Source organism: Larimichthys crocea, chromosome VIII (genome assembly GCF_000972845.2).
Source record: "Larimichthys crocea isolate SSNF chromosome VIII, L_crocea_2.0, whole genome shotgun sequence".
NCBI classification, from domain to species: domain Eukaryota; kingdom Metazoa; phylum Chordata; class Actinopteri; family Sciaenidae; genus Larimichthys; species Larimichthys crocea.
In genome coordinates, this window is record NC_040018.1 from 1,246,422 (window position 1) to 1,259,030 (window position 12,609).

The 12,609-nt window shown below is 39.6% G+C and overlaps 2 protein-coding genes across 2 annotated transcripts; one reads left to right on the plus strand and one right to left on the minus strand.

Moving 5' to 3' along the window:
• The first annotated feature begins 1,814 nt into the window (after window positions 1–1,814).
• Window positions 1,815–7,172, plus strand: LOC109142889 (AP-1 complex subunit sigma-2). Its single transcript, XM_019278091.2, has 5 exons — window positions 1,815–1,990; window positions 2,368–2,546; window positions 4,264–4,372; window positions 4,473–4,610; window positions 5,328–7,172. Exons 2-5 carry the CDS (start codon window positions 2,368–2,370, stop codon window positions 5,373–5,375), a joined length of 474 nt encoding a protein of 157 aa, XP_019133636.1. The 5' UTR covers window positions 1,815–1,990; the 3' UTR covers window positions 5,376–7,172.
• zrsr2 (zinc finger (CCCH type), RNA-binding motif and serine/arginine rich 2) lies at window positions 6,731–12,257 on the minus strand. The gene is made up of 11 exons (XM_019265738.2): window positions 12,019–12,257; window positions 10,884–10,963; window positions 10,692–10,785; window positions 10,479–10,587; window positions 10,039–10,125; window positions 9,577–9,615; window positions 9,225–9,355; window positions 8,904–9,117; window positions 8,716–8,771; window positions 8,497–8,606; window positions 6,731–8,404 (listed from the first exon to the last, which is right to left on the minus strand). The coding sequence occupies exons 1-11, from the start codon at window positions 12,057–12,059 to the stop codon at window positions 7,560–7,562; spliced, it is 1,806 nt and encodes a 601-aa protein (XP_019121283.1). The 5' UTR covers window positions 12,060–12,257; the 3' UTR covers window positions 6,731–7,559.
• Window positions 12,258–12,609: the final 352 nt, after the last annotated feature.

A 12,609-nucleotide genomic window follows, 5' to 3' on the forward strand; every position in this document is an offset into this window, starting at 1 on the left:
TATATATATATATTATATACACACACAAATGCATAACATTACAATTTCATTACATCTTGGAGGTTGATATTGTGCTTTTCACCCCACTACACGTATGTGTTATCTGTACTTATTGTGCAGATTCAGATTATCAGTATAAAATGATACGTTACATACATTATATATCTTATTATAGGTTAAGCTCCCAGCAGTTTATAAAGTTTTCACAGCAGCCAAACACAAGTGTTACCAGTGATACTAATTAAGGTTCTGTTCCATTCAGGTCAGACAGAGTCAGGGGGCTGCTGTGGTGTATGTTAGTTCACTTGAAAGGCTCTGCTGCAATAAATGGACTGTAATTAGTATCATTGGAAACACCTCAGCTGACTATTTCATGTCAAAATAGCTGCTGTGATAAAGGCCTAATAAGCTCTAGCTGCAACATTAAAGTAATGCACACATTCGTGCATCAATATTTATAATCCAGTAAGATAATGTATTCTGTATAATAAGCATTTGTACTTCTGGACTTCTGTACTTCTATATTTTTGTACTTCAGTACAATTGAATGATCACAATACTTCTTTCACCACAGTATTATACTAATAAATGATCATTACCAGTGATAAACATGTAAGCAGTATTTGAATGCAGCTGGCTGAGCTCTTTTATATACTGTTTGGTGGCATACTCTATCGCAATGCATAATATTTTAGATATGTTTTTTAAATCTTTATATGCGTAATATCAAGTTGTATAAGTGTATAATTGTAATTGTGGATTCTTTGGATTGTTAATACCAATGCATTAATGTGTATCATGTTACCACTGTAGACGGTCTAAGTAGAGCTGACTTTAACTACTTTATTTACCGTTCATGTGTTTATTTTAGGGTCTCTAATTTTCTTGAGGTCCACACCAACATACATGCATATGAAAGCCAGTCAACACTGCACACACATGTAGATATAGTCCAAAAAAAAAAAAAAAACAGTATTAAACTGATTATATGTTTTACATATAACCCATTATTATTCTTCTAATGCATGTCTGCATAGGGAAATACTGTCCATAAACCAACTGCTGAATGTATGTAACTCAATACAGCACATTACCATATAATATATATTTTAACACTCTTTAAATTAAATACATTGTTTATTTCCTCAGTTTGCACAGTGCCTTGTTTATAATAGGGTGGTTGTTGGGGTGGAGGGCTGGGAGTAGATGGGGGGTTGCTGAGGTTTTGTTGTGTGAAACACTTTGTGTTACATATTTTGTATGACAAGTGCTATACAAATAAAGTTTGTTTGATTGATTGATTTGTGGGCATTTATTTTTTTGGTCACTACTCTATGGTCACTTTACAATACAATACTCTTTTTATATATCATGCCACTTTTATCCTCAGTACTTTTCTGTTTTGAAGGTTGATTGTTTTTCGTGTTTATTGTGTAGGTTATAGATATTTCTGTTATTGTGGGTTTTTTTCTACTATTTTCTAACTCTGTAGTGTATGCTACACTTTCCTCTGCTGCTGTAACAAATACATTTCCCCGTGGTGGGATGAATAAAGTATTTCTAATCTAATCTAATTTTCTCACCTACCTGCCCGATCATAACACCTACACTTATATGTCCGCTTAGCTTGTTTACTTGTAAATTCACGTGTATAAAAGTGTCATTTGTTAAGAGTTTGTTTTGTTTTTTTAACGGTATTTCATTATAAAGAGAAGTGAAAACAAACTGCTTGCTGGGAACAACGTCACGAATAACGGAATCTTTTAAGCCAATCATAATCCACGGCTGTGTCTCTGTGAACCAATCACAGCGCCGCTTTCTCAATCGCTGTCTCACCAGCAACCGCCGCTCCGGTAGGGTAGTTTAGCATCAAGCTGGCTACGAAGCTAACCCGCAGAAACACTGAAATATCAGCTCGCTCCTGCTGGGTTATGTGTTCCGCTTGATTTTTTTACTGAACCTACCAGTCGTCCGAGTGACTACATCGAAGGTAAAGAGTCGTGTTTACTTCTCGTATCTGCTGTAGCTAGCTAAGCGTCGCAGGAGGGGGCGCAAAATGACACATGACGTGCTGTTGATGTTAATATGTGGCGATTTAGCGAAGTTAGCTGACGGGAGATACCGAAACTTTGTGCCAAAGCGTCTTGGACGTAACATTTAGCAAAGTTTAAACACATTTGAGCAAACGGCGAGGTTTTATCACGCTCGGGAAATGAGGGATGTGTTTCCTGTTCGGGCGTTTCTTACCTATCATTCCGTTTGATGTACTGAATCAACTTTATTGCCATAGAAACGTGTTAATCATGCACCCTTTTCTTTAAAAAACCTTGTGGATAACTTCAACATGAACTTCCCTCCCTCCCTCAGATGCAGTTCATGCTGTTGTTCAGCCGGCAGGGAAAGCTGCGGTTACAGAAATGGTACGTGCCTCTGTCAGACAAGGAGAGGAAGAAGATCTCCAGAGATCTGGTCCAGACAATACTGGCCAGGAAGCCCAAGATGTGCAGCTTCTTGGAGTGGAGGGACCTGAAGATTGTGTACAAGAGGTGTGTGAATAAGATATCCTTCCATTCACCCAGGTGGCATCTATCATATGCTTCAAACACTCACACAAGCCGAGATTCATTCAGCTTAATCAAGTTGAATTCATATCATTTAAATCAGTCTATTGAATCCAAATCAATCCTACAGAAAAGCTGCAGAGCGGTCACATTTCATGAGATGTTGCAGCTACCTTAAACATGTTTATTCAAATCAAATCAAATCAAATCAGATTTTATTTGTATAGCCCAAAGTCACAAAGTACATTTGCCTTGGAGGGCTTTACAATCTGTACAGGTAGTGACACCCTCTGTCCTTAGACCCTCGGTTCGAGTGAGAAAAAACTTGCCCACAAAAAACCTTTAACAGAGAAAAAAGGTGGAAGAAACCTCAGGAAGAGCCACAGAGGAGAGATCCCTCTCCCAGGACGGACAGACGTGCAATAGATGTCACGTGTACAGAACAAATCAGCACAAACATATTGTACATATTGTTATTCCTGACAATGGAAAAAGTACTAGTCTTTACTCCGCTTAGCTCTTCTGCATCTCAAGGTCTTCATCAGCAGAGAGCGTTTAGCTAAGTAATCATTGAGATTTGGGTGTGTACTGTGAACTTTGGTCACGTGATAACAGAAGGTTGTATATATATAGTGGGACAGACTGTGCAGATGGAGTGTCTTTGTTGGTGAAAAACAGCTGCAAGTGGACCCCAAAGAAACATTTCATCACTTTGATCTTTTATAGTATTAGTATAAAATCTCTTTATGCTGAGGATGATTTCAGTAAAAAGGACGTGTTAATGTTGGGTTTGTTATCTCTCATCTGTGCAAGCTTGTTGGAGTTGTTTCATGAAAACCAGCGATTCTGTGATTATTTTGTCAAGCGTTGAGATTTCTGGCGTTTCGAGCTCACCTTCTGCTGTGTGATGGAAGCCAGAAACACCCCCTCTCTATAGGAAACTGCCAAACAATGGAGGACAATGATACAAATATATTAAGGAGCGCCTGATTTTGTCCTGGCTAATGCGTGCTGAGTCAAAAAAAAAAGACACATTTTTATGTATTCAATAAAACAAATGAAACTAATAAACAGAGAGAAGTAAACATTTTCTGTGCACAGAAAAAGTCTTTTTTCAACTGATGAAAAATGGGAGCAAAATATATTTTTATTTTATTCAAGGAAAGGAGAGGATTGTTTAAAAAACGGATGGTTTTGTTGGTTTATTAATGCCAAGACATAAAACATTTATTTTTGCCATTTCTATGTGTCCTACATTGGAAATTAACAGTATGGGAAACTGATCTGGCAAAAAAGAATATCACAAACAGAAGCCAAAACATAACATATTCATAAAATATCACTTTAAGTACTCACCCAAGGATTAGCCACGTGAAGTAATTCATCCAATCAGCATCACTTAATTGGTTTGCTCACCGAGTGCTGCTCTGCTAGTCAGTGAGTTTGTGAATAGGCATTAAATACTGCGATTTCTACGATTCACCTGGGTAGTTTGTGGATGCATAGATCACCATCGTTGTGACTTTCAGTGATACAGAAGAAAAGCCGAGTTCCTGTGCTTTCTTTCAGTATGCGTGTGCTGCCCTGTGTGTGGACCGGGATCACAGCTTCATTACCACCCATGTTACTAACGCTGATATGTTGCATTTCTTCTGAGAGAGCAAAGGCGCTGATATTTGTTCACATCACTGACTCGTTTCAGATACGCGAGCCTGTATTTCTGCTGTGCTGTAGAGGATCAGGATAACGAGCTGATCACCCTGGAGATCATCCATAGATACGTGGAGCTGCTGGACAAATATTTTGGAAGTGTGAGTTTCCACGCTGACGAATTCCAGTGCGTGTCCAAAGTTTTCAGTCGGGATCACCTCTGATCTGCTTGTCGTTTTTATGGTGGTTGTTGCTTCACAGGTGTGCGAGTTGGATATTATCTTCAACTTTGAGAAGGCCTACTTTATCCTGGACGAGTTCCTGCTGGGCGGAGAGGCCCAGGAGACGTCCAAGAAGAACGTGCTGAAGGCCATCGAGCAAGCCGACCTGCTGCAGGAGGTACGCATGTTTCTATACCAACAGAGCGATACAGACAACTCGACAACTATGATTAAAGCGGTCTGTGAAATGTCAGACATTTGGGGGGAAAAAATGCTCATTAGAAATTTCCATAGGCCAAAGTGATAAGCAAATTTATGACATATCCGCTTAGAAAATTCAAACAGCCCGATTATCAGATGTTTTTAATTTTCTCTTGTTTTTTTGCAGCTCTAACTTGGTGTAAATGTAGAAAGAATTTCACTCGGCGATGCTAATGTTAAACCAGACAGAAGGGGCAGTAGGCCAAAGATGATGATGATGTATTGCTTCATTCACCTTGCGGCTCTCTACACCTGCCGTCACCTGTTTATTTTAAGCCTGCAGCACTTGATAAATACCTCTCCCTTTCTCTCTCTCTCTCCCCGGTGCCAGCGCACTAAAGCAAACGCTGTCCCTGCATGTCTGCATTGCTGTACGGCTGTAGTCATTTGCAGTCAACAGAATCAGCGCTCAGCGATGTATTTATAGCAAAGCACGCAGCTCTATTGTAATAACAGCATTGCTGACTGTGTGTAAAAGGTTTACCTGCTGTTCCCGTCCCACATTTAGCTACTTGCAATTATGACTCATGCGCTATTAATTATCATTTGGAGGGGGTGCTCCGCGCTACAGAATATGGGACAGACGGACAAAACGACAGCAAGGAACATTTATCTTTCTTGTGTTCATCCGCAGGAGGCCGAGGCACCACGGAGCGTTTTAGAAGAAATTGGGCTGACATAAATCATCACAGCTGCTGCCTCGCAGTTCTGTCTCCCAGTTGCAGATCTGGCAACTTCCCCCGTCTCTATCCTGTCTTTTCCTGTTCACGGTGTCAGTGTTGTATGTATATAATCACCATCTCTGTACTGTATTACTCTGTACTGTACTATCCTGTAATGTCCTTTTTAATGTGGTGCCAACTGTGGTGGTGTCTCCTATGTACAAGCTCCCTCCTCACTGTGTTCTGCAGTGCTATTCCCATACTTCACTCTTTCCACCGACTTCTTAAAACTCCACAGACTACAATGTAGCGATGACATGAAAACTCCCAGCATCATATTTAACATCATCCATCATCACCGATTGCAGAGTTGTATGTGCTGTTTTGGCTTAAGGGACTTTCTAAGGTGCTGCTGTAGCCGCAGTTAGTGCTTCTTGTGTGTGACTATCGCATTCCAGTCAGAGCCGAGCATCTGATTTCATGAAAAATAAATACTCTGAACTGAGAAGGGTGTTAAACAGTGTTATCAAAGTACTTGCAGGATCTTTAAAGACTTTTCTGTCCATCTGGATGAGAAAAAAAAAAGAAAATTAAAGGTTTGTTTCTCAAATTGACTTTTTTTCCCTAATCCAGGTAAGGTGGAAATGACATCTCTGTTGTAAAACAGCAAAATATGAACACATTATTTTGTTTGTTGCAAGGAGATACGTCATTAAAGCTATTATCTTTGGATTGGGAAATAAATCCAACTGGTTTTTGTGCAGTAAGTGGAATATTTTTCCATCCAGGTGGTTCCAGTCGTCTTTGAAGACTGTATAATACATTTAGTACTGATGTAAGTGTTAATAAATGACCTGGTTCTGATAAAGTGTTTATTTTTCAAATGATTCGATGCTCAGATTTGACTCAAATGTGCCAACGCATGAGAAGCTCCAACTAGTGCTGCTGTGGGAAATCACTGGCACTGTTACAATCACTTATATATGAGCTAATTCAACCCAACCAATGAAGCAAAATTAAATGATTACCCATAATCAGCATCCGTGTATATGTCAAGTCAGTTTGTGTTTGGTGATTCTCCTCCAGAAATGAACCATTTCACGTTTCCTTTTCAAGGCTAATTGTTTACTTTTGGTAATTGGTAGCTGTTTTTTTGTGTGATTAGTGTCTCGTTTTGTTAAATCTGTCGTGTTGTCTTCATTTTTCTGACAATTGACTTATTTTCCTGACAGAAATCTGTTACACACGGAAGTTTGTATTGACCTCTGGAGATAAATCTTAGGTCAGTCTCTCCCTTAGACTTAGGTGAGGATAGGATAGTGACCCAAATAAAAAAAAAAGAGAGAGATAAACACTATTATATGTATTATGATAGTTTGGCTTACTCTTAAAGACTAACATATGACCAAAGAACACTGTGTTATACCTTCTCAATGGTGTCTATGAAAGGATTACATGGCATATAAAAGAGATGTTTGAAAACGATTATTTGGCCTCAATATACCAGTATTATGTCATTTTTCCAATCCATTTAAAGACAGGTCTATCCTGAGTTTCTTTATGGAGTAGGAACAGAAGATGATGAACTGCACATATCAGGGTACATCATTAATATTCATTACTGGCAGCTTGTTATCTTGTCAGAAGGATGCAGGAAAACAAGCCAACAAGTAATGAATAGATACTCATCCCACATTTTTTTAAAAGTGCATTCTTAAAACCACAAAGTGTTTTTGTTGAGCATTCAGAAGTAGGTATTAAACAGGTTCATCTTTGATTTGTGCAAAGCTAAAATAAAAATCACTTTTTGTATTAAACACTGCCAACACATTTGCCAACATGCTTTTCTTATATTTGAAAGTTATTAACAATAAATGTATTAAAAAAAAAAGAAAACTCATTTGTTTATCGCTTGTTTTATGTTGTTTTTACTCTGCAACAATCATCATTTAGTGCCACAGCTCCAGTTGATCAAGTGTTCAGTAATTAAAAGAACGTTTTCATTTTCCAAAAGCAAAATAGTCACATCCTGATGTATACATCCTGGTGATGGGCGCTAACTTAAAGTATCACTGCTGTACATACATCCACATAGTTAAAAAAAGAAAGCGCAAAACAAATGTTGGACCCACAGGGCTCACTTTTCATTTCCTATTTCTGTGTTAGATTGTTCACTTCCCCCTGCAAGATTAAATTTCTCACTTTCAACACTGACTCTCATCAGAGTCATTGTTTTTCTCCATCTGCTCGGTTTTGTTTATCTCCTGACCGGGGCTCGTTTCAGTGAGATCCTCCACCGTCTCTTCCTTTGACTCTTTCTCCTTGTCTGACTCTCCAGATGAGGTCGTTCCTTCAGGTAAATCTCTCTTCTTCTTATGCTTCTTCTTGCTCTTTTTCTTGCTCTTTTTGGACTGTTTGTGGCGGTGGCGGCGTGTGCTGGTATCGCCATTTTTATCCTGTTTCTTGGGGCTCCTTTCTCTGCTGTGTTTTGTTCTTTCCCCCTCTCTGCTTGAGCTTCTTGACCTGTCTCTTGCCTTCCCATGATTGTCTGTATCTTTGTCTCTACTGTCTCTCTCTTCACTTCTACTCCTATACTTGTGCTCCTTGTCTTTTTCTCTACTCCTGTTTCTCAGCCTGTCTGGCTCTCTGTCTCTACTTCTGCTCCTCGACCTGTCTCTGCTTCTGTTCAGATACCAATCGTTCCTCCTATCACTGTGTCTTGACCTGGATGACCATTTGTCCTCTCTGTGCTGGTAGGAAGCCCTCCTCTCTCTGCTCCTACTCCTGCTTCTGCTCCTCTGCCTGTCGCTCTCTCGTCTGCTGTGGGATCTCTCTGATCTTGGCGGGCTTCTGCTGGAGCGACGCTGCCTCCACGATCGGTCACCGTATCGCTCCGAATGCCATCCGTCTCTGCGACTCCCCCTGACGGTGCGGTCTGGTGACAAGTGCAGGTCCCTGTCGGCCTCCCAGAATTCATTGCCAGGGTTTCTAAATACATGCAGGAAGTTACAGTGCTTCCCTTTGGGGCATTTCTGTCTGTCAAACAATCCTGAGAGAGGAGAAGCAAACAAAGATGGTAAATGCACTGAACTAAATCTTCTCTGCAGTGAAATCGTTCTCATATCAGCTTGAATAACTCACCACATATAGCATTCTTCCACCGTGTAACAGGGCACAATTCACAATGAAGCTGCCGGCCTGCATACCACCTCCCATTGAACTTGATGAAGGCCTCCTTACACTGCTCCTCTCTGGACAGACACGCACACACAAAAGGACAAAGAATTAAGTTGAGCTTTATCCAAATATTCAAACCCTGTACTTAGAAGAAAGTCATGGGGTGGTTGTGTGATGGCTTACGTGTCAAACTGAACGTAAACATTTCCTCTCAGGTGCGGTTCATAATTGCAGCTGACCTAAAGACGGAAAGGTAGCAATGAAACCAAATGTGCATTTCCTGGTGTGGTTACATAAAACACAAAAAAAAATGAAATGAGGAAGTTGGATGGCTTCAGAAATGCCCTTTAACTGTCCGGACCTCATCTTACCTTGAATTGCAACACCTTGCCGACACTCTTTAACTCTGGCAGGACATCGTGGTAGAAGTCGAGAAAAGACTCTTGCAGCTCCTCCTCACTGTGTTCCAACCAAGCGTCGATGTCGTAATCATCACGCCGCGACTCCTCCATGCCAAACGTTACAAACATACCGCGGATCATCAGAGTCGGACTGGCTGTGGGATAAACGTGCTTCCGAGAACATCTGCACTCACAAAGACAGAACGTCAGAACGTCCGTACATCCAGTCAACACTCAAATAGTTGATACATTTAACGCAACAATTCACATCGTAAGAGGAACAAACGGTACCTGTCTCCAAATCGACATGCTCCAGTCTTAAGGAAGAACGGACAATTGGCTACGTCGCGCTCTGTCCCAAAGTTCTCAGAGCTCTCTGTCACAGGAGCCTCAGGATTCATCCAAGGTCCTCCATTTTCTAGCTGGAAGGGAGAACATGAACAAAAACGTATATACGTATACACACTGCATACTTTGACTCTAAACTAGAGTGAAATGTGCAAATGATATGTGTCATGTGTCTCTTGGCTTTAAGTCTTTTAAACCCCTGAACTCTTTTACAATCTGTGTGTTTTCGTGTGTTATATTGATTGTGAGGAAGTCAGAGTTAGCTGTGTAACGTGACATTCATGTGTGTTTATACCTGGCTTTCAGCTTCATCCAACATTTTCTGAACGGCCTCCTACAAATGGTGTAAAGACACGGCTGGTGAAAATGTGTAGAGGTCAACATACTGCAGCATATCTGTTACCGAGTGTTAAGACCACGTTCACAAGGACTGGCGTAAGAATCTTTCAGAACTTTCGGGGAACATTTTCACAGACTCTTTTCACATAATGTAAAAGATACATCCTTGATGTGAGAGCTGAAGGGTTTTTCTCTTTGTGTGTATCCTTAGTTAAGGAGTTGGATGGTTGCTTGTGCCACTCAGTCAAGGAAAATCACGTACAAAACAACGACATTTTACAAAAGAAACACTCAGCTCGTGAGGTATCTTCAACTATATACTTATCTTCCCATTTGAATGAATTATAAAAATACTCATGATTAGGTAGAAGAGGATATATTTCTTTTTTTGTTTCTATCCTCCTGGGCCACGTTTCACCTCTCTGCCTCGTTTCTCCTGCTGCTTCTGCTCTCTCTCTTCTTGTTCTCTCTTCTGCTGGGCCTCCCATTCCTCCTTTATCATCCGCTGGAAACACAAAAAGACACAAAACCAGTGAGTATTGACATTTTTGAATGGTGCATTTGTTTGGGATTGGGATAGTTTATGTTAGATTGAAAGCTATATCAGACTTTAACTACAAAGAAAATACATTGTCTGATCAATTTATTGTTGGTTTTGTTGCTTCCATGGGATTTGTTGACATTAAGGAAACATACTCTTTAATATCTCCCGAATGATCCTTTAAGTCTCAAACATGCCACATCAGTACACACATAAACAACTGTAAACTTGCTTTGTTTACAAAGTGTAAATATGCTTTTGAAAACAGTCATGTTTCTTGAATAGTACGTGGTCAACATGAACATGAACAAGATTACCTCGTCCTCCTCTTTTCTTTTCCGCGCAGCTTCCTCCCGCTCACATCTCAGCCTGAATTCCTCCTGGGCAAGCCTCTCTTTTTCCAGCCACTCTTCATGTAGCCGCTGTCTGAGAAAAACAAAAACACAAAACAAACACAGTGAGGATTATTAAAACTGTATAATCAAGGTCTGACAATAAATAGCAGCTACAGGACAGCAGGAGTGACCCACCTTTCTGCCTCAGCAATATCATTATCCTCATCATCATCATCATCATCATTTATTTCTTCTTCTTCAGGCGTACCGCTAGCTCCACTTTTTAACCCTATAACAGAGAACATGTTGTGTGGTGAAATGCAGCAACAACTGTAGAAATTAATGACATTTGACAAAAAAATACAAACAGGAGAGATATTTTCGTACCACACTCTCTGGCTTGGGCGAGAGCTTGGCGTTTCCGTTTTCTTCTCTCTTTCCTCAGAGCAGCCTTGCGTTGCTTTTGACTGAAGTGGGGAAAAAATGACATTTGAAACAACAATCAGAATCAGAGAGTTTTTTGAGTCTGGTCCTATGGGGTGTCGTTTGTAAAGTGGCTCAAGCTGAAAATAACAGCAACATTTTGTCACATTTAGCTTCAAACAATGTTTGAAGACTGGTGTGAATTTTTGAGAGTCAATTTTTTGCACATTTACAACAATATTTGTCAACTTAGAGATATTTTAAATATTTAAATACAAATGCTTAATGTTACACCTAAATGCTAAATGTTACACCTAAATGTTAAATCTAAATGTTAAATCTAAATCTAAATGTTAAATCTAAATCTAAATGTTAAATCTAAATCTAGGCTAAATGTTAAATCTAAATCTAAATGTCAAATCTAAATGTTCAATCTAAAATCTAAATCTAAATGTTAAATCTAAATCTAAATCTAAATGTTTCGGGTGAAACTAAATATTTAACTAATATGCAAATTCAAATGCCGGTAACCGGAAGTACCAAAATAAAAGCTCGAGGAGGTCAGAGCGTGTTTATAACGGCAAATAACGAATAAAACCCATCTTATCTGGTGAAATGGACTCTTGGACATGGATTAACGTGACAATAACTACCTAAAATAATAAACGCGTTCGGAGAAACTTTATTTGAAGAGTACTTTGAGTTTTTAGTGTCACTTTTATGACGTGCGTGAGCCGTTTTACAAACGGCACCCCATATGTATGGTTCCTGTCCCTGTTCGTGCTGCCACCTCTCCCCTCTGAATGTATTCAAATACAGCAGACCTGCAGCAGATGCAGTCAGTGTAGTGCTAAGAGGTTTAGAGATCTTGAGCAGGCTGAGAGTGGATTAAAGAGGTGTTCATTCAGTAAGCTGAGACTGTAGTTTGTGTATGTAACGTAATGTAACTTTATTTAGCAGTTAGCTCCCGGAAACGACAGGACTAACGTCGTTACATTAACTTTAATGGCTCTTTATACGGTGTCTATGTTATCGTGGTGAACACGCAGACATGAACAGATCTTTAAGTTACAGCAGCTTCATGTAAACAGACACAGACCTGATCACAGGAGCAGAGATCTGCGGAGTCGGTGTTGCCATCACAGCTAACGGGAGCTATTTATCTCTTCTGGTCCGTGTTTAGTTTAAAAATAAACGACTCAGACCAAATGCTTCCTGTCTTCTGAAGTAGACTGTGTTGGTCAGAGAGAGAGATGTAACACTGTAACAGAGTTATCTCTGTTTAGAGCAGCGAGCCGCTTCATGTGATTGTTGTTTTGCTGTGACACAGGAAGCAGCGAAGGGATCAGGAAGTACTTCCGGTTCAAGCCTGAAATTTTTTTTATTTTTGTGTTTGATGTTTTCACTCTGTGAATTTACGCCAAAAACTTTAGTGAGTCACACTTTATAGGATAAATTCAGTATAATAATAATAGATTCAATTCAGTTTTATTTATATAGCGCCCTATCATAACAAAAGTTATCTCATTACACTTTACATACAGTAATACGGAAGCCCTAAAAGGCCATACATACATACATACATTTTATTCCGTCCGTTTTCCCGTGATAACGAGATATCTTATCTTATCTTATCGAGTTTATTTTTATTTAGATATGTGATATGCTATTATTTTAATATTAATTTGTG